At 46.2% G+C, this 18,795-nt stretch overlaps 1 protein-coding gene across 1 annotated transcript; it reads right to left on the bottom strand.

The window, feature by feature from the left end:
• Nucleotides 1-59: 59 nt before the first annotated feature.
• SPINT1 (serine peptidase inhibitor, Kunitz type 1) lies at nucleotides 60-18,418 on the bottom strand. The gene is made up of 11 exons (XM_036735873.1): nucleotides 18,235-18,418; nucleotides 17,390-17,923; nucleotides 8,254-8,372; nucleotides 7,461-7,599; nucleotides 7,012-7,182; nucleotides 4,468-4,494; nucleotides 4,111-4,236; nucleotides 3,773-3,823; nucleotides 2,857-3,027; nucleotides 1,506-1,553; nucleotides 60-1,271 (listed from the first exon to the last, which is right to left on the bottom strand). The coding sequence occupies exons 1-11, from the start codon at nucleotides 18,416-18,418 to the stop codon at nucleotides 1,051-1,053; spliced, it is 1,791 nt and encodes a 596-aa protein (XP_036591768.1). The 3' UTR covers nucleotides 60-1,050.
• Between the last annotated feature and the right edge of the window lie 377 nt (nucleotides 18,419-18,795).

Here is an 18,795-nt window from a genome sequence, read left to right as displayed (position 1 = left end):
GTAGAAAGAGGCACCTCGGACCCAAAGATTTTTATTACAAGGAGGAAGAGGTGGCAAAGACCGGGCAGTGGGGGATGATGACTCCCCTGGGGGAGTCATCCCTTCATGGAGGAAGAGACTAATGGAAGGTGGAGGCAACTTTTAACATCCTCACCCCCTCAGCCCTTCTACGTCGTCACGCTCAAGTCCAGCCCTTCAGGTACAAAAGTTACCACCCCTGTTCAGGCCCAGAAGAGAAGAAGCAGGGCTACAGAGAGGGACATAGAGACATAGTCTCCAGTCTCTACTCGTTAAATAAACAAAAACAAACTTTATAGCACAAATGTACAGGCCCCAGAAGGGTGGTGCCCAGTCTCTTTGACTGGGAGGGGGTGGGGGAAGGGAACTTAAGCATAATGAGGTAATGAGGAAGGAAGGGACAGACCCAGGGGTGGGGGCAGCTCTTGCCCCACCTTGATGTCACAGTGCCACTTCCCCTCCTCTACCCTTCGGTGAGCCGAAAGCTCTGGGGAAGTACGGAGAAAGGGTAGAATCACAGACCGTTTTGAAAAGGAAAGAGAATTCAACTTTCTCTAGTCCCAAGCAGTTGATAGGACCTTCTGAACAGGGGCATGCTGTCTCCTCTTGCCTACTCAAGTCTCTTGCAGCGCCAGCTGTGTTTCTAGACCCAGGGCCAAGGCAACTCTGCCAAGGCAGGGCAGGAGATTTGCGCTCCAAGGCAGAATGGAGATAGGGAACAGAGGGGGAAGGACCCTAAGCCCAATCTTTCTCTGCCCCGCCCTCCATTCTGATTGGGAATAGAAACTAAGGATGGGGGCTAGGTCATGTTAGAGCTGGCCAGAACTCGTGGTCCACAATACCCAGTGAAGCCTCTGGCTCAGAGGGGTCTCGTAGTGTGGTTGTAGACCAAGTACTCCATGTCCTCAGTGGTGGAGATTGTGGAGTTGTCTGGCTCTCCATTCTTAATGGGGACAGAAACTAAGTAGGGGGGATAAGGTTGTTAGAGCTGGCCAGAACTCGTGGCCCACAGTACCCAGGGAAGCCCCTGGCTCAGAGGGGTCTGGTGGTGTGGTTGTAGACCAAGTGCTCCGTGTCCTCAGTGGTGGAGATTGTGGAGCTGCCTGGTGTAGGGGGAGGATGGTGGTGATGGAGGGGGTGATGGCGTCGGAGGCTTCTGTTCAAATGGTTTTTGAAGAAGCAATAGCCTAGGATGGCCACTACAATCACGATACAGGTCCCCAGGAGCACGGCCACAGCCACCTCCACAGAACCTAGCAGAGAGACATAATACGGAGGAGGGCAGAGGTGTAGGTTATTCATGTTGCATGCCTTCTGTCCCCAAAGAAGATAGAGAATGGAACAGTAAGCCTGGAGACACAGACCTAGACCAGAGACAGATGATCTCAAAACCCTGGGCAAATGAGGAAGATTTTATCTCCAAGGCTTCAGGGCACCAGGCTAGGAGGGAGTCTAAGGGAATTACCCCATATAAGAGTAAGGCTCACCTGTGTGTGGATTCGGGGATTCTCGCCGCAAGCCAAACACATCTTTCTCTGCAAAGATGGGGGGGAAGGAATTGTGATTTTATTTTTTTTTAATTTTATTTTTCCCCAAATTACATGTAAAACAATTTTTAACATTTATTTTAAAGTTTTGAGTTCCAAATTCTATCCCCTCCCCTCCCTGAGACGGTAAGCAACCTGATATAGGTTATAGGAAATTGTGATCTTAAGGGACCAACAGCAAAACGTGCTTCCTAACTCTAGGGGTGGTCTATAAGCATAGAATGAAGCATTCATTTCCAGACAGGGCCAATACATTAAGGTGTTAGCAGCAGCTAAGTTACTACTTTTAACTACTTGTTACAAGGGAGGATGTATCACTGGAAAGTAAAAATGACTTTTTAAAAAAATATATCAGTCAGGGTAGCGCAGGCCTGTAATCTGGGGGAGGCTAAGGCCGGTGGATCAACTGAGTGCAGGAGTTCCAACCTGGAGTAAGATTAAAGCCTGTTGTGTGTCCACACCCTATCCACCGCTAATAAGGTAAGCGCCCACAATGGTCACAAGAATTCGGAAAGAGGGGTAAACAGGTATGAGTAGGAAAAATTGAGCAGATGAAAACTTGTGTAATCAGTATTGGTATCTGGCCCGTGATCCCAACAAACAAAAAGAATATTAATTTTTAAAAACTGTAATAGGGGAAGAGACATGTCTAATGGACTGTTTTTGAAATATAATCTGCTGCTCTCCCCTATTTCCTTTCTCAAACCCAAGTCATCCCTTTAAGGGAACAGTGAGGCTTTGAGTGGGGGTGGGGACAGAATAGTGAGGCCTGACAGTCTCTTAAGATGATAGACTTAGAGCTGGAAGAGACCTTAGATCATTAAATTCAAACTGCCTCATTTTATAGTCGAGGAAACTGAGGCCTAAAGAGACCAAAGTTAGTTAACCGCAGGGCCAGGATTTAAAAGCAGGCCTTCTGACTCCCGTATCAACTCACTCCTCCCTTCCATCCTCCCTTTCTTCCTTCTCTCTTTCCTCCCTCCCTTCCTCAACTTTTCCCACTCTGAACTAGATAACTAATCCAAAAATAAACATGAAAAATTTTAAAAGATGAATAAAGTTTTAGAAAAGTTAGATATGATAGACCTCTGGAAAAAGCGAATGGGAATAGAAGGGCTATACCTTTATCTCACTGGTACATGGCACCTACACAAAAACTGACCTTGCATTTCTTCCCTCCCTCCCTTCCCTCCCTCCCCTCTTCCTTCCTCCTTGCATCATAGTCCCGGCCTAAGTCCCTTTTCCCAACTGATCCCTCAGCCTGTTCCACCTCCCCCAACCTCCTGCTCACTGGAGATGCCTTCACAGGACTTGAGGCACGTTTCCTGATCCAGGAAGTTATTTTTGTTGCCTTCACAACCTCCATAAGTGAAGAGATCACAGCGCTCACTGAAGGGGTTATAGTACCATCGAGGTATACTTTCTGTGCACAGCCCTGTGTCTGGCAAATCTACACAGTGTTCTGCAGAAGGAAGAGAAGAGAGGGTCAGCCAAGTCCCTAGGGCCTTCCTAGAGTCCATCCTGAGTATCCCTTATCAGAATAAGGGACTGGATCTGTGATTTCTTTGCTATAGGGAACTCCCAGAAATTCACCTGGCTAGTGTAGATGTTAGAGGGTTGCCCAGAGCACTGAGGGGTTCTTGCTTGCTCAGGGTCACACAGTCAATAGGTGTCAGAGGTGGGATCTGAAACCAGATCTTCCTGGTTCCAAGGCTTGCTCTCTATCTGCTACCCCAGGACGCCCTCTCACAGCTCAGAATGTGAAACTGGTACAAAGACCTGGGGCACTTGTCCCATCTTCCACCTCATCCTGGGACTGGGTCACAACCTGAGTGCACAGGAAGGGGCAGAAGGGCTGATGTGGTTCTGGGAATTTATATGAGGACATCTGGCTCTGGGAGGGTCCTCCCAGGAATAGGACATGTTCTTGAAAAGGAAGGGACCCAGTTCTTTCCTGCCTATGACTGATCATAGGTGGTAAGTCTGGCTGATAGGTTTGGGGTCTTTTGGAGAAGGGCTGGGAAAAGTTAACCCTGGGGTAGCTAGGAGGCATAGTGGATAGAGCACCAACCCTGGAGTCCAGAGGACCTGAGTTCAAATTTAACCTCAGATATTTAGCAGTGTGACCCTGGGCAAGTCACTTAACCCGATTGCCTCTGAGAAAAAAAAAAAGGATAACCCAAAGCCCCCCAAATCTTGTAACTTACCTTTGTTACTGGGAAAGTGGGTGTTTTGGAGCTCATCAAAGCCTGCAGTATCTGTATAAGGAGAAAGGCTCATAAACCCAGACCCAGTTACAAAGCTTAGCCAAGGGAGACAAAGAAACACAGGCCAGCACAATCCCATCTGTTTCTGAACTTGTCATACCTACTCTCCACCCCTTCCTTCCTTTTAGTCCCCAACTCAGTTCTTTCAGGGACCCCGACCCATGAGATTTACTCAGTTTAGAGGATCATAGCTCTCATGGTGCCCACCCTGAGGATACATGGTCTTCTGGGGGGCACCACCAAGAAGATACCAGAGACCTCCCTTCCCAGAACCTCACACTTGTCACAAGCAGCCTCATCTGAAGCATCCAGGCAGTCAGGCAGGTCATCACACTCCATGAAGCCATCAATGCAACAACCATCATGACAGCGGAACTGGAAAGGCTGGCAGTGCCCGGGGCACACTTATTGGGAGGAGAGAAGGAGCATGGGTCAGGTGGGCTCCACAAGTACCTGGTGAGCAGCTGACATTGGAATAGGAGGGAAATGGCGTTGGGGGACCCCACCCAAAGAGTTGGCGTCAGACACGGGGCCTCAGAAACTAGGAACTAATCTGACCTTGTTACTAAGGAATCTAGAGAAGGGGAAGGATGGGGGATTGGAGGAAACCACACGGTACGGAGAAAGGAACCTACCTGGCTGATGCCTTTGGATCGAAGGACCTGAAAGAGAACCAAAAGAACATGATGGAGGCCTGGAATCTGGAGGAAATCTACCACCTTCTTCTTTTCTTAGTCTGGTCTACCAGTAGCTCTTTCAGAATATCCTATATTTCATATTTGATGAAATACAATGGAGATAAACGTGAGGCCTTATACCTGGGATTCAAAAAAGGGAAGACCTGGTGACTACCCCAGGTGACTTGTATTTCCAATTAGAATGTAATGTAATGTAAACTCCTGGAAAATGAGTTTCTCGGTGCTTGTCAAATTGAGACGTTATCTTAAACAACGTTTTGTTTGTATTGATAAATTTTGTTTTTAAAACATCTCATAGTTCAAATGCTCAAACCACAAAGTATACTCTTTCCCACCCCAAACCTGATGGGACTTTTGGATGCTTTGGGATTTGTACTACCCCTCCCCTGCCCCCTCCTTGCTTAGCAAGGTGCTTTGAACATGCATATTCATTCATTCATTCATTCATTCATCAGCAACGGGATGTGGCAGCCAAAAAAATTAATTCAAACTTTGCCTGCATTAACAGAGATATAATTTCTAGGAATAAGGGGCAGTTAGGTGGCACGGTGGATAAGACCACTGGGCCTGGGAGTCGGGAAGACTAGAGTTTGAATCCCGTCTCAAACACTTACTAGCTGTGTGGCCCTGGACAACTCACTTAACTTCTGTTTGTCTCAGTTTCCTTATCTGTAAAATGAGGAAAATAAAAAAAAAATCTACCTTCCAGTACTATTGAGAGGACCAAATAAGATACTAATTGTCAAGAGCTTAGAGCAGTGCTTGGCACATAGTAGGCATTATATTACACTGACAATACTCTGCCCTCATCATGCCAGATGTGAATTATCATTTGGTTCTGGGTGCCACCATCCAAGGACATTTAAAAGCCAAACAGCATCTAAAGGAGGTTAAACAGAATGGTCAAGTAGATGTCGAAAAAGGATCAATCAAAGGACATTCAGCAAAGGAAAGGTTCAGGGTGTGGGGGATAAGATGGCCCCCTTCAAGTATGTGAAGGGCTGTAATGTGATGAAGAGATTGGGCTTGTTTTACCTGGTCCCAGAGTCTAAGAGCAAAGGGTAGAGGCAGTGCGATCCAGGGGAAGGAAGGCTAGATTTGGACTCAGAGGACCTGAGTTCAAATCTTGGCTCTGTCACTTACTATGTGGCTCTAGGCAAGCCACTCAACATACCCCGGCCTATAATTCCTGGGTTTTTTGTTTGTTTTGGGAGGCAATTAGGGTCAAGTGACTTGCTCAGGGTCACACAGCTAGTAAGTGTCTGAGGCCAGATTTGAACTCAGGTTCTCCTGACTCCAGGGCCAGCACTCTATGCACTGTGTCACCTAGCTGCCTTGGCCTATAGTTTCTGTAAAAATGAGAGGGTTGGATTGGATGATCTCTAAGGTCTAAATCTGTGATTCTGTGACAGAGTAAAAAAGAGGAAGACTAAGGTTTGACATCAGAAAAAAACCCCAGCAACTTCCCTAACAATTAAAGCTGACTGAAAAGGGGAATGGGGTGCCTCCAGATGCGCCATTTGACAAGCACAGAATGATCGGGGATTCCTCATGGGCATGGATCGAACCAGACGGTTACTGAGGCACCCCTCGAAATGGTGGGATTCTACATTGTAGGTGTTGAAGGAAGCCCATTTTAACTCTCTAGTTCTAATCAACTACTCTCTTTTGTTGTTCAGTTGTTTCAGTTGTGTCTGACTCTCTGTAACCCCATTTTGGGGTTTTCTTGGCAAAGATACTGGGGTGGTTTGCCATTTCCTACTCCAGCTCATTTTACAGATGAGGAAACTGAGGCAAACAGGGTAAAGTGACTTGCCCAGGGTCACACAGATAGTGTCTGAGGCCACTCTACCACTGTACCACTTAGCTCTCTTTCCTTTACTTATTTATTCATTCATTCATTCATTTATTTGTTTATTTTTGGTGCAAAGGATTTGTTTTTGTGTTCCCACTCTTTCATAGGTCAGCTCCCTTAGCCTTGATGTTTTAGGGGAGGAGATAAGACAAGAGGCAGGTTGTGCTGGGCAGGCTGCCCAGCAGGACTGAGCAGAACACTTACCCAGACACCCTCCCCCCGCCCCCACACACCTGCCCAGGTCACCTGTCAACCAGCCCAGACGGGTTTGTGGATCAAGAACACTGCATACCCTGCACTCCATAGAGCAAAAGGCAGTTTGTGAGCTTTGTCAGAAGCCCTGCAGGTCACAGGGCACACCAGATTCCAGAAACAGGGACCCAGGAGACAATGCCACTACCCTGGGCGGTCCTCATGCTCGGCTCAGTTGTCATCACTAGGCCCTTCGAGGGCTAGCTCTCTTTTTTAAAAATGTTATTGATGCTTCGTTTTTTTCATATCACTATCACTTCTTTCCCTCTAGGCACCTTCTCTTCCCCTCGGACTCTCCCTATTCCCTAGCCCAGTCACTTTCCCAACTTCTTCCCACTCTTTTCTTTCCCAACCCAACACTCCCACCAGCTTACCTTGCACATCTCTGCAGGCCATCTTGCACTCCTCTTCCCGAAGGTAGTTATTCTTGTTGCCAAGGCAACCACCATAGACAAAACTTTTGCAGAGCTGCTCAGTGGGGTCATAGTACCATCGGGGGAAAGAGCCTCGGCAACGGCCCACCTTCTTAGGTGCCAGGCAGTGTTCTGGGAAAAGGAGCGACAAGCCTGACATAACCATTCAAGGGGGTTATTGGGGTACCTGGGGCTCTATACCCCCATCCTTTTTTTTTAAAGGGGGAAAGACAGGGCAATTGGGGTTAAGTGACTTGCCCAAGGTCACACAGCTAGTAAGTGTGTCAAGTGTCTGAAGCTGGATTTGAGCTCTGGTCCTCCTGACTCCAGGGCCGGTGCTCTATTCACTGCGCCACCTACCTGCAATCCCCCACCCCCCCATCCTTTTGGTCCCTGCCCCTTCTTCTTACCTTCTGTCTGCTTAGGTGACAGGACAATGATAGTTAAGTTGGCAGTATCCTGCTTTTGGTCAGGCTCCTTCAGAGTCAACTGAAAGACGTACATCCCCTCTTTTAGCTGTGAGAGCTCTACCTCATCCGGCTCCTTTTTCTATAGAAAAAAAAAGGGGGTGGGAGGCTTCAGATCTACTCCCCATCTCCCTCTTTAATAGGTCCCTGTAGATCTGAAGATATCTTTTATCTCTGTCTCCGACAATCACTATAAAAATCTTGTGATACCAGAGTAGGGGAATCATAGACGGAGAACAGGTGAGGGGCAGGGCTGTCTGCAGGAATTTTTAATTAATGAGGTTATAGAAATTATTTTAGGCAGTGGTATGCTGGTAAATCTTTAGTAATTGACTCTCCATATATATGTATATATGTGTGTGTATATATATATATACACACACACATATATACATACAGACATACACATATATGTACACACAATATACGTTTAGGTTTGTTCTGCATTAATATTTTTCCATCACTTACTTAAGTCTAGACAATCAAAAATCCAGCCCTGATTTGTAGTGTTTGCAGATTTCCAAGGTGTAAATGCTCATACTGAAAATTTAACCGTCAGTTCTCTTGAGCTGATTCCAGCACAACCACACTCTTGGTTTTAGGGCACCCAAAAGCATTTGTGCCTGGGACTCAGGCACCTCCCAAATGGGACCCCAAGGAGATAGGGATAAAAACTGGGAGGTTTGAGGGATGCTCCCAAAGTCCTGCCATCCTCGACCCCACTTCAGCTCCTCACCTCCACCTTCACATTGGTATCTCCCCGGACAAGGTGCCACTCAGTGGATTCTGTGTCCCGGAGCACCAGGGGCTCCTGAGGTTGCACCTTCAATTCCATGCCAATCCGAAGTCGAGCTCCTAGGGGAAGAAAGAGGAATGGTTAGGGTGAACTGTATCCACAAGGAATGAGTCTCCTTTATCACATGTATGATGTCTAGACATGCAAATGAACTTAGAAAAGACATCAAATCAATCAAGAAGCATTTATTAATTTTGTATTAGATGCCACGAACTATTCTGGGCACTGAGGATTCAAAAATAAAAATGTAATAATCCCTACCCTCCAGGAGATTACATTCTATGAGGGGACAATAGGAAATACTAGGAACGGGTCCTCTCCGAAAGTCATTCAGGTGACAAGGCAGAAACTGATTGGCGGTGGGGTAGGGAAACTTTCAGCTTTACCAAGTAGTGCCAAGGGCGAGAACTGGTAGGAAAAGGGGTATCCACTGTTACCCCTTCTATAGTTCTTGCCTTTTTTACTTGACAGAGAATCTATCTACCATCCCCAAATTTTTGTGGCAGCTCTCTCTACCTGAAATATCATTCATTCAACAAATATTTACCGAGACCAACTATGGGCTTAGTACTGCAGAGAATGCCAAAAAAAAAAAAAAAAAAAAAGAAAGAAAGAAAGACTAGGAATCCCAGATCCTCAGAATTGGAAGAGACCTCAGAGGCTATCAAATCTAATTCATGTGAAAAAGAACTCATTACTTCCAGAGGCAGCTTTTTCAACCTTTGAAGTTTATAATTAAGTATATGTACATATGCGTTGATGGGATAGTTCATCCCTGGCTTATGGGTGGAATATTATAGTATTATTCTTGCTTTGTCTTCTTTTAAGTGTTTCTGATTAAGATGTAATGGAGCTCAGCTGAGAGATTTGCTGAATAAGAAGTATACCAGTGGGGGCTTGGGCTAAGGTATATAGTAGTAGTAGCATATTCTTGTCACCAAGATTACTCCTGGTATCTGAAAAAATAATTTGCAGTTGTGTGGTTACCTCTATCTAGGAACCAACAAGTGTGCAAGTGCAGGTTGGGGTGATCAAGTCAACCCAGAGAGAGATAAGAGCAAGATTAGGTGGTGCCAAGTCTAACTCTATATACACACATATCTTTCCCCAACTACAGGGTAACATATACTAAATGCCAAGTGAGTTTCACAGATATGTTATTGCTGTTCTAAGAAAGAAGGGAGAGGTCACAGGAGCCTGGAGTGGGCTCGGAAATTTTCCTGGGGAGTTGAACCTTGTGTTGAGCCATGGACTTGATTTGAACCTTACAACGATACCACTGTTACCACTAAAATAGACCTTAAAGTTCACTTCCATTGGATTCAGGAACAGGCCTATAGAAATTAAGTGAATTGCCCAAGGTCACACAGTTAATATGAGGCAGATCCAGAGGAAAGAATCCTACTCACCCTACATACCCTACTGGATCGGGAGTCAGAAGACCTGGGTCCATGTTTAAGCCAAACTCACCCACTTGCTATTCAGGGTATGTGACATTCCACCTCCCATCTCTGTGACTTTGTATCCCCTGTCTTCATAATAGATTCCCTCCTATCCTTTCCCTTTTAGAATTCCTAGCTCTTTAAGGCTCAGCTCAAATACTATTTGGGACAGGTGGGTGGCAAAATGGATAGAACACCTGAGGCTGGAGTCAAGAAGACTCATCGTCCTAAGTTCAAAGCTGGCCTCAGACACTTACTAGCTGTGTGACCCTGAGCAAGTCATTTAGCCCTGTTTGCCTCAGTTTCCTCATTTGCAAAATGAGCCGGAGAAGAAAATAGCAAACCATTACCAAGAAAACCCCAGATGGGGTCATGAAGAGTCAAACACAACTCAGCAAGTACTATCTCCTGCAGGAAGCCTTTTCTGATCCCCCTTGATGTTAAGTATCCTTCTCCCAATTCTAAAATTTTTTCATATATGTACTATGTCAAGTCATATGTGCACATATGGTTCCCTCCAGTTCCCCCCTTCCTAAAGGGCAGAGATTATTTTCCCTTTGCCTTTGGATCCCCAGCAAAGGGGAAAGGAAAGAGCTGTGCAAGAAATGTACAACTGACAGTAGGTAGACCCGTTTGGCTGGAGCAGAAAGTTCATGTAGCAGAATAATGAAAGATGAGTTTGGTACCAAGTTAAGAAGTTCAGATTTTATCATTGTAGGTAAAGGAAAATTGTTGTAGGCATGGAAAATTTTTGAGCAGCGGTGACACAAAGTAATATATCAAGAACTATATTGTATTAACATTAGTATTGTTTATATTAATATATTAAGAAAATTATAACTTGGAGCAGGGGAAAGGCGAGAGATCAGTTAGGTGGCTGTTGACGCAGCCCAGATTTGAGGTACTAATTTTCTGAATGGGAGTAGCAGCAGAAGCAATTGAAAGGAAGAGTAGGGAGTTATGTGTGATTAATGTAGAAATTATAGACAGTGATGGGAGGAGTTCGAGACACCAGGTGTTGAGAGTAGTGCTGCTGGGGAACTTTTTTGGGGAGACAATGGGCAGAGAGGGATGGAAGGTAACTTAAGGCAATGGTGGAAATTTCACTGTTCGGAGTCATGGTTCTGTATGTGTGGTGTAGACATTTTGGTTTTGAGGTCACTGATGACAATGGCAAGGCATCATGGTTCAGATTTAGAGTCAGAGGATCTGAGTTAAAATTCTGGACTTCCTACCTGTGTGACCTTGGGCAAGTCACTTACCCTCTCTGGCCCTCAGTTTCCCTACTTATAAAATGAGGAGGGTTAGACTCTGAGGTCCTTTTCAACCCTAGATCTATAATCCCATGATCCAAATAGAAAAATTCAGTAGGTAGTTGGATGCTTAGGACTACAGATCAGCTGAGAACCCAGCTAGTGGAAGGATGGTCCCATCTCATCTCAATTCAATGAGAGACTCAGGGTCAGAATTCTAATCTCAGAAAATGCCACTATTTTATGTGGATATATACAGGGTGTTCCTAAAGTCTGGACACATACGCAAAAATGCATATTTTGAAATATTTGGAATATCAACAGACCTTAGCCCCCTTGACTTCTTTTTCTGGGATATGCTAAAGGAGAAGGTGTACTCAATGAAAATCACAGATGCAACACACTTGATTGAATGCATAAGAGTGAATGTGATAAATTGATAGCAACGTGGAGTTATTACATCGAATTCGTGTGAATCTTGCAAAGCGCCATCAATCTTTGTGTCACAAATGATGGAATCATATTGAAGACATTATTTGTTAATATTCCAACTAAATAAAATGTTGTTGAAAATTTCATTCATTTCATTTCTTGAAAATATGCATTTTTGCCTATGTGTCCAGACTTTAGGAACACCCTGTAGTGTGTATAGCACTCGGTAGTCACGTAGGGGTGAGATTTGAAGTGTGGGAGTAGATGAGATGGAAGGATAGAGAAGGTGGAGGGCAGAAAGATTGAAATTCTGACTACACCCACATTTGTAGGACAGGAAGAAGATCCAGCAAAAGTGGTGATTACAGAGAAGGGAAAAACTAGGGTGGTGTCAGGAAAATTGAAGGAGGAAAAAATTAATGAGAAATGGTTAACATAGTCAGTTGCTACAGCAAGGTCAGAAAGAGTGAGGATAGGAGAAATAAATTGCACAGGAAAGGGAGCATAAGAAAGAGGAGAATGCATCTCATTTTGGTATCACTCTCAAATATCCCTTCCTTTCTATTCCCACTATCTGGTACCATCCTAGATAGCAGAGTTATCACCCCAAAATTACTATAATAATAGTCTTCAAACCTCTAGTTTTACTTTCCTCCTTTGCACATTTTATACCTTTGTATATTTTTTATTTGCACACGTCTGATCATGTTCTTCCTCCTCCCAAAGTCTACAATGGCACCCTACTGTCTAGGAAATAAGAGCCAAATATCTTTGACTAGCATTTCATGCCCTCCACAGTCTGGTACTCAGACAACAAGCATTTGGTTAAGCATCTACCAGCAAATGAGATAATATTTATAAAGCACATAGTATGGTGCCTGAAATACAGTAGGTGCTTAATAAATGCTTGTTTCCTTTCTCCTCACCATCCCATGCACTAGAGATACCAAGAAAGGCAAACATACTGTCCCTGCCCTGGAGGAGTTCAATTCTAATGGAGGAAACAATGCAAACAAATATGGACATGCAAAACATATGCCAGGTTAACTGGAGGTCATCTCTGGGGGAAGACCTGAGCAGTGGCACCAGCTGGTCTCTTAGGTTTCTCTTATTCACTCTCTGCCCCAGATGGACAGCTTTATTGCACACACCTTTGGATGAAGACCATGAATGGAGCAAAGTCTCAGTGATCCTGTAGGAGCTGGGTGCTAGGACACCAGGGTTATTTTCTACTGTGACCCCAAAAGCATCCTTGCAGGCATCCCACCCCCATTACCTACACATACCCTACTACCCCACTAACAAAGCATTCCAACAGAAGAACAGAAGGCTGGGTATTGCACAGGTAAGAAAAACTTAAGGGAAAGGGAACTACATCTCAGATTCAGAATAATTTCCCTCCCGGTCAGGGACCCCCTGGAAGGCAGAAGCAACATCAGAGAGGGGCATTGTGGCACATAACCTAAAGGACCCTCCAGGTTGGCCTTTATCACAATATTTGCAGGCGGCTGAGAAAACTCCCAGTCCTTCCACTCTCTGTTCCCATTCCCCCTCCCCTTCCCCACCCAGAGAGCAAAAGGGCTAAATAGCCCGACAATAAATGAGTCCCTCCCCCAAGAAGCTCAGGCCCCAGGATGTCCCCATAGCAACCATAGGCCCCACCTCCCAACTCCACTCACCAGAAAGGCAAGAGCTGGAATGGCAGAAAAGAAAGAAAAGGGGAGAGGGTGAGAAGGGAGGAGGCACAATACAAACCCCTCCCTTTACTTTCTGAAAACTGGGCTGGCCCCAGGCAGGGAAAAGGAAGAAAACTTTATAAACCTGCTAGGAGAGGGAATTTTCCTCCCCATCTTGGGGAATGAAGAGATGTTTCCTCATGCTTAGAGCTAGGTTCTTCCCACACAACAGCTCTTATACCTTACAGAAGGATGCTACAATCACTTAACTCAGCTCAGCCCATCAGATACACAATAACCAGATTCTCTCTCAGTTCATTCTGCTCTATTGCCCTCGAATACACCAAAGAATCTTCCTCCAGGCTCCAGTATTCCTGCCTGGATGGAAGAGGAGGGTTCTGAGATTTTACCACAGAGGAAGGATCCCAAGGGTCTATTCATATCTGCTGATTCCCTAGCTCAGGTCAGTCAGTCCTAGGATCCATCTGGATCCTGGGGGTTTCCTATGATAGTCAAATGGCTCCTGCTGGAAAATCTGCAACCAGGGACAGGAAGTGCAGTCAGTGGTGGGGCCAATTACAGTCAATTACCACCTACCTGACCTGCCACTTCCTTGTGGAACAGGCTTAGTCTCTAGTCCAACGGGACCTGGTGAGTTAGCCTGGCTCCAGAAGAGAGGCATCCATCCTTCACCTTTCCTCTGAACCTCAGAGGGTCTTCAGGAATGGCAGAAAAGGAGGAGCAGGGGAAGGCAAGGGGGTCAACCAACAACTTTGAAAACTAGAAGAACTCGGATCAACAAAATAAACAACCATGATTTCAGAGGACCAGCTATGAACATGTACCCAGTAGACTCAGGGTACAGACTGAGATATGAGTGTATGTGTATATATACACATACACATATACATACACACACATATATATATTTTGTGTATATATACATATGTATATGTGTGTGTATATATGTGCGTGTATGTATGCATATGTGTGTATTTAGACCAATACAGGAATTTGTGTTCTTGACTAAGAATATTCATTACAAAGCTTTTGTTTTTCTTTTCTTTATTATTATTTTTTTTAATCTAAGGAGGATTGTGAGAGAGGGAGATTTTTTAATTGAAAAAATTTAGAAAAAAAAAGAAACATAAGGGGCCTAGTTTGGGAAGGAGAAAAATGTCAATGAGAATTTATAAGGTGCACATTATGTGGCAGGGGCCACACTAGCTCTTCTAATCAGCCTCCAGTCTCTCTCATCTCCAATTCACAGTCCAAGGGATATGCTAAAGCACAGGTCTGACCATGTTACTCTCCTATTCAAGAAACTCTAGTCAATTAACTTTAGCCTAAACGATCAAAACAAAACTCTTCTGTTTGTTAATCAAAGCTCTTCAGAATTAGGCCGTAGCCTACCTTTCCAGATTTATTACGAATCGCTTCACTTCACGAATTCTATGTTGTAGACCAGTTGGCCTCCTGGCCGTCTCTCACTCGGGACATTTTACTCCTTTTCTCTTTGACTCTGCACAGGCCTGGGATTCAATCTCTCTTCAACCCTTACAAGATGTATCTTAAAATTCCTAACTCTCCTTCAGGGTTGAGCTCAAATATCACCACCTCCTCGATTCCTTTCAGATTAAGTCCAATTACTTTGTATGTATTCTGTTTACTCATAAGGTCTAGAAATCTGACCTGTGACTTGATTGGTACAGAGAATTCCTAGAAGAAGAAAGTCTATTCAGAGGTTAAGTGACTCACCTAGGGTCACACAGTCGGCATGTATCAAAGATCCAGGAATTGAGCCGAAGTCTTCCTGGCTTGGGGGGGTGGGGGTCAGCTCTCTACTACACCTGCCTCTCATCTGCTCATTTGTATACATGTTTCTCCCTTCCTCCCCTTCACTTCACATAAGCTACTTGAGGGTAGGGACTCTTATATTCCACCAGCAGGAAACAAGTATACTGATACAGAAATACAAGCTACAGACAAAATAAACAAAGTCATTTTTGGGGGGGAAGAATATCTCACAGGAAGTAGCACTTAAGTTGAATCTTGAAGAGAATTAAGAGTTCCAAGAGACAGAGGTCAGAAAAGAAAACATCCTAAGCATGGAAGACAGAATTAATAGAAGAGACTTTTCTCCAACTCCAGATTGGTGGCATCACCTGAAGACTCAGCCTCTGGTCCAATTACTGTATGATTGCTATTTCTAGACTTGCCAGTTCCTGGATAGTCTAGTTATGCTGGATGTGATATTAAGATTGTGGAAGAGGGAGGCAGGAGAGAGAAGGTAGATAAGTAGGTAGATGCTGGGTTCTCTTTCCACAGATGTCCAAGAAGCAGGGTGGGGTTGACAATGAACCAGAAATCAATGGAGGGCCCATAATCCCCAGACTGGTTCCCCTGCTGCCAGCTCAGAGCTGGGAGGGGAGGTGGGCTGGATCTATGGGCCTGACTTCATCCCCAGAAATAAACAAAGGTTAACCAGGGGCTCAGTCAGGTTCATTCTGGAAAACTTAGCCAGCATACACACACACACACACACACACCCCTAAACAGCTGACAACCTTTCCTGACCAGGTATACCATATCAGTTGGCTGACTCATTCACCAATCCTCCTCTCCCCCAACTCCAACAAGCTCAAGGCCAGTATGTTTCTATCTCTTGTCTCTATCTTCCTCTCCTCTCTTCCCTTCCTCTCCCTCGATCTCTCTCTCTCTCTCTCTCTCTCTCCATTGAAGCATCAAGCTTAGTCCAGTTCCAGCTTGAACCCTTTGGATTTGGGTCAACTTCAGCTTAGGCAGAAGATTCCTTTGGTGAGTCTGCTATCACCAGTAGTAGCCTGGGAGAGATTCCTTATTGTCACAGATCCCAGAAGACCCTGATCAGTTCTGCTCCCATCAGAAGTATTTGGAATGCTATTTACACGGTCCTGAGGTCCACATTGGTTAAGGTCCCCTGGGAGTTTTCCTAAGCCACCGTAAAGAAACCATGGCAATCAAGTATGGGGATCTCATCTCTGATACTCCTTTTGTGATTCTGAGCATTTAATCTCTCTGGGCCTGTTTTCTCATCTGGTAAAATTAGAGATTGGACTAGATGGCTTCGTCAGTCTTTTCAGCTCCATTTCTTTGATTCTATAATCCTACGACCTTTCAGTATCTAAATCTAGTTGGCTATGGGGAACAGCGCCTCTCCATGAGTTATATACAGGACAGAACCAGATCCCACATAGAAAACACTCAGGCAAGAATACCATGAAGCTGACAGCATTTGGCTCCAGGCTTATAGGACCTGGCTTAGGGCACTCCCCTAGCCAGCTGTTTCTGGGAGAATGTGCTGGGACACCACTGGGGAAGTCACTTACACTCACTGGACTTCAGTTTCCTCATCTACAAAATGAAATCAGCTGGATTAGGTGGCCTTGGAGGAACGCTCCAGGTCTGGAGCAATGACCTTATACAGATATGGCGCCAGTACCATTTACTGCATGACATCAGCAAAACATAAACTCTCTGAGTACAGGGGCTGTTTCTCTGTCTTTTTCAACTTTGCATACTGCAGATGCTTAATAAATGTTTGTTAGATTGGCCCAAATCAGGCTATTCCAGTGTTTTAACTCAACATACAATGATCCTTTCACTTTATAAAAGCTGGACTGGGGGGAACTCATTTAAACTCAAGGAAAGGGCTGGCCCGAAAATCATTTCAACTCAGTAAAAGGGGCACCTGGGACTCACGGGTAATGCTATATTACACAACTATAGTATATGCAGCACTTTAGAATTTACAAAACGCTTTCACGCCCATTATCACATTTCATCCTTACAACACCCTGGTGAGGTAAGTACAGGTATTATCCTCTCCATTTGACAAAAGAAGAAACTGAGGCCCGGTTTGGTTAACCGCCTTGCCCAAGGTAATATATTGCTACTAAGTGGTGGAGCCAAAACTAAAACCCTTCTCTTCCCACTCTCTCAAGGCAAGTGTCTCGTCTTTGAACGCCAGCCTATGGACCAGCCTCCTATCTGGTTCCCCACCCCCACCCCCCCCCGTGGAATCTCCCTTCCTTACCCTGGATTCCCTGCCCTCGAGAATTCTCCACTTTCTCTTCTGAACTTTGCTTCTGCTCCCCGATTCAAAGTTTTTCTGTCCTCCCACCTCCAACAATTCGGTCCTCACAAATACTCTCCCTCTATTTCTGGGGAGTGGGGTGGGGGTGGGATGCTTCCATCTAGGTCTTCCCCATCCCTCCCTTTCTTCCTGATTTACCTCCGAAGCCTTGCTTCCTCAGCTCTCGATAGGACTTGTATAAATCCTGGGTAAGGTAGTTAATGAAACCCTCCTTTCTGGAGAATTTGCAGACGAACGTGTGCTCGTACAGGCAGTTGAGAAGAAAGCAGGCATTGATGGCGTCCTCGCCCCCATCTGGCTGCTGTTCCACCAGGGCCAGGTTGCAGAATGGGGTGGTGCAGCAGGCACGGACACAATCCCAACCCCTACGCACCACGGGAGAGCCCAAGAAAGTAGCCCCATTGCTAACGGATGCGTCTGTGTCCAGTACAAAGTCTGGTACCCCAACTGTAAACTGTTCCAAACAGAAAGGGCCACCCGGTTTCCCAGGGGGCACAGGTGGCTGCCCAGTCACTGTATCTGGAAGGCTGGACGTCACCAACAGCCACAGGGTAGTAGTGATCCAGGCCTCGGGGCAGCAGCTGGGGGTCATCTTCCTCCTGGGGAGGATCACCTTCCTCCCAAGGAGGTTCACCTTTCTAGCGTAGCTCTGTGTTCCGAAGGTGTTTGGACCTGTAGGGCGGGGAAAGGAGGGGAGGAGAAAAGGTGACATACCTGATCAGCAAGCCAGGGAGAGGACCTTAGAGGGAGGGCGGAAGTGAAAGGGGGGAGGATGTGGGACAAATGGGGGTACACAGAGATGTGCATGGGGCGGGGGTTCCCGGATACATCGGGTCAGTAGGGGAACACAGAAACTCCCCCTCCTCGGCGAAAAAGTCAAACTAAGAAGATTGAGCACGCCACTAGACGGGGAAAGCTGGGCTGAACAAAGCGCCAGACTTCTTCCTGCTGCCCCGCCTTGGCTCCCTCTCTGGGTGGCCAACCTCCCTTAGTTACCTGCGCAGGTGAATGGCGCGGGGTTGGGCCGTTCCCGGTGCCCCTGGAGAGACCCTGATGGCCGCCTAATCCTTCCCAAACCCTGAGCCCTTCGGACCGAGGCCGCCGCCTCCCGCAGAGTTTCAGGTGAAACTGAGTCAGCGGCCACCAGGTCGGGGCGGGGCCGGACATTAACTCTTGCGCCGCTGGCCCCGCCTCTGCCACTTCTCCTAGGCTCCCCAGCCCAGCCGGTTCCCCCTCCCTCCATCTCTCCAGGCCAGCTTCCGGGCTCTTCCGCGTCGATCTCATTGTCCCAGACCCCCTCACCCCCGCGCAGACTGGCCGGGGTGGGGCGCTCCTGGGACTTCGGGGATTGTCCACCCTCAAGTCGTGCCACAGCCCCGCGCTCCCTCGTGTCTTCCTCTACACTCATTCAACAGCCGCTCCCAAGGGCGTCCCACCTTTCTCCTTGAGGTCCTGGAGGGAAAGCTGATTCCTTGGACTTTGCGGGAGCCGGATCCATGAACCACCCCCACCCCTACCACCCGCCATACACACACCCTAGTACT

The sequence above is a fragment of the Trichosurus vulpecula genome, chromosome 8, assembly GCF_011100635.1.
Source record: "Trichosurus vulpecula isolate mTriVul1 chromosome 8, mTriVul1.pri, whole genome shotgun sequence".
In the NCBI taxonomy this organism is placed as follows: Eukaryota; Metazoa; Chordata; class Mammalia; order Diprotodontia; family Phalangeridae; genus Trichosurus; species Trichosurus vulpecula.
The sequence above is the reverse complement of the archived record's forward strand: the minus strand, read 5'-3'. Positions and strand labels throughout refer to the sequence as shown.

Bases quoted from the DNA above. Each gene is read 5' to 3' on its own strand.
- SPINT1 (XM_036735873.1), bottom strand. From the start codon at position 18,418: ATGTCCGGCCCCGCCCCGACCTGGTGGCCGCTGACTCAGTTTCACCTG. The intron at 4,495-7,011 runs GTAAGCTGGTGG...GTTCTCTTTCAG, and splicing joins GGCCTGCAGAGATGTGCAAG to GTCCTTCGATCCAAAGGCAT. The intron at 1,554-2,856 runs GTGAGCAGGAGG...CCATCTTTGCAG, and splicing joins GTCCTGTGAAGGCATCTCCA to AGAAAGATGTGTTTGGCTTG.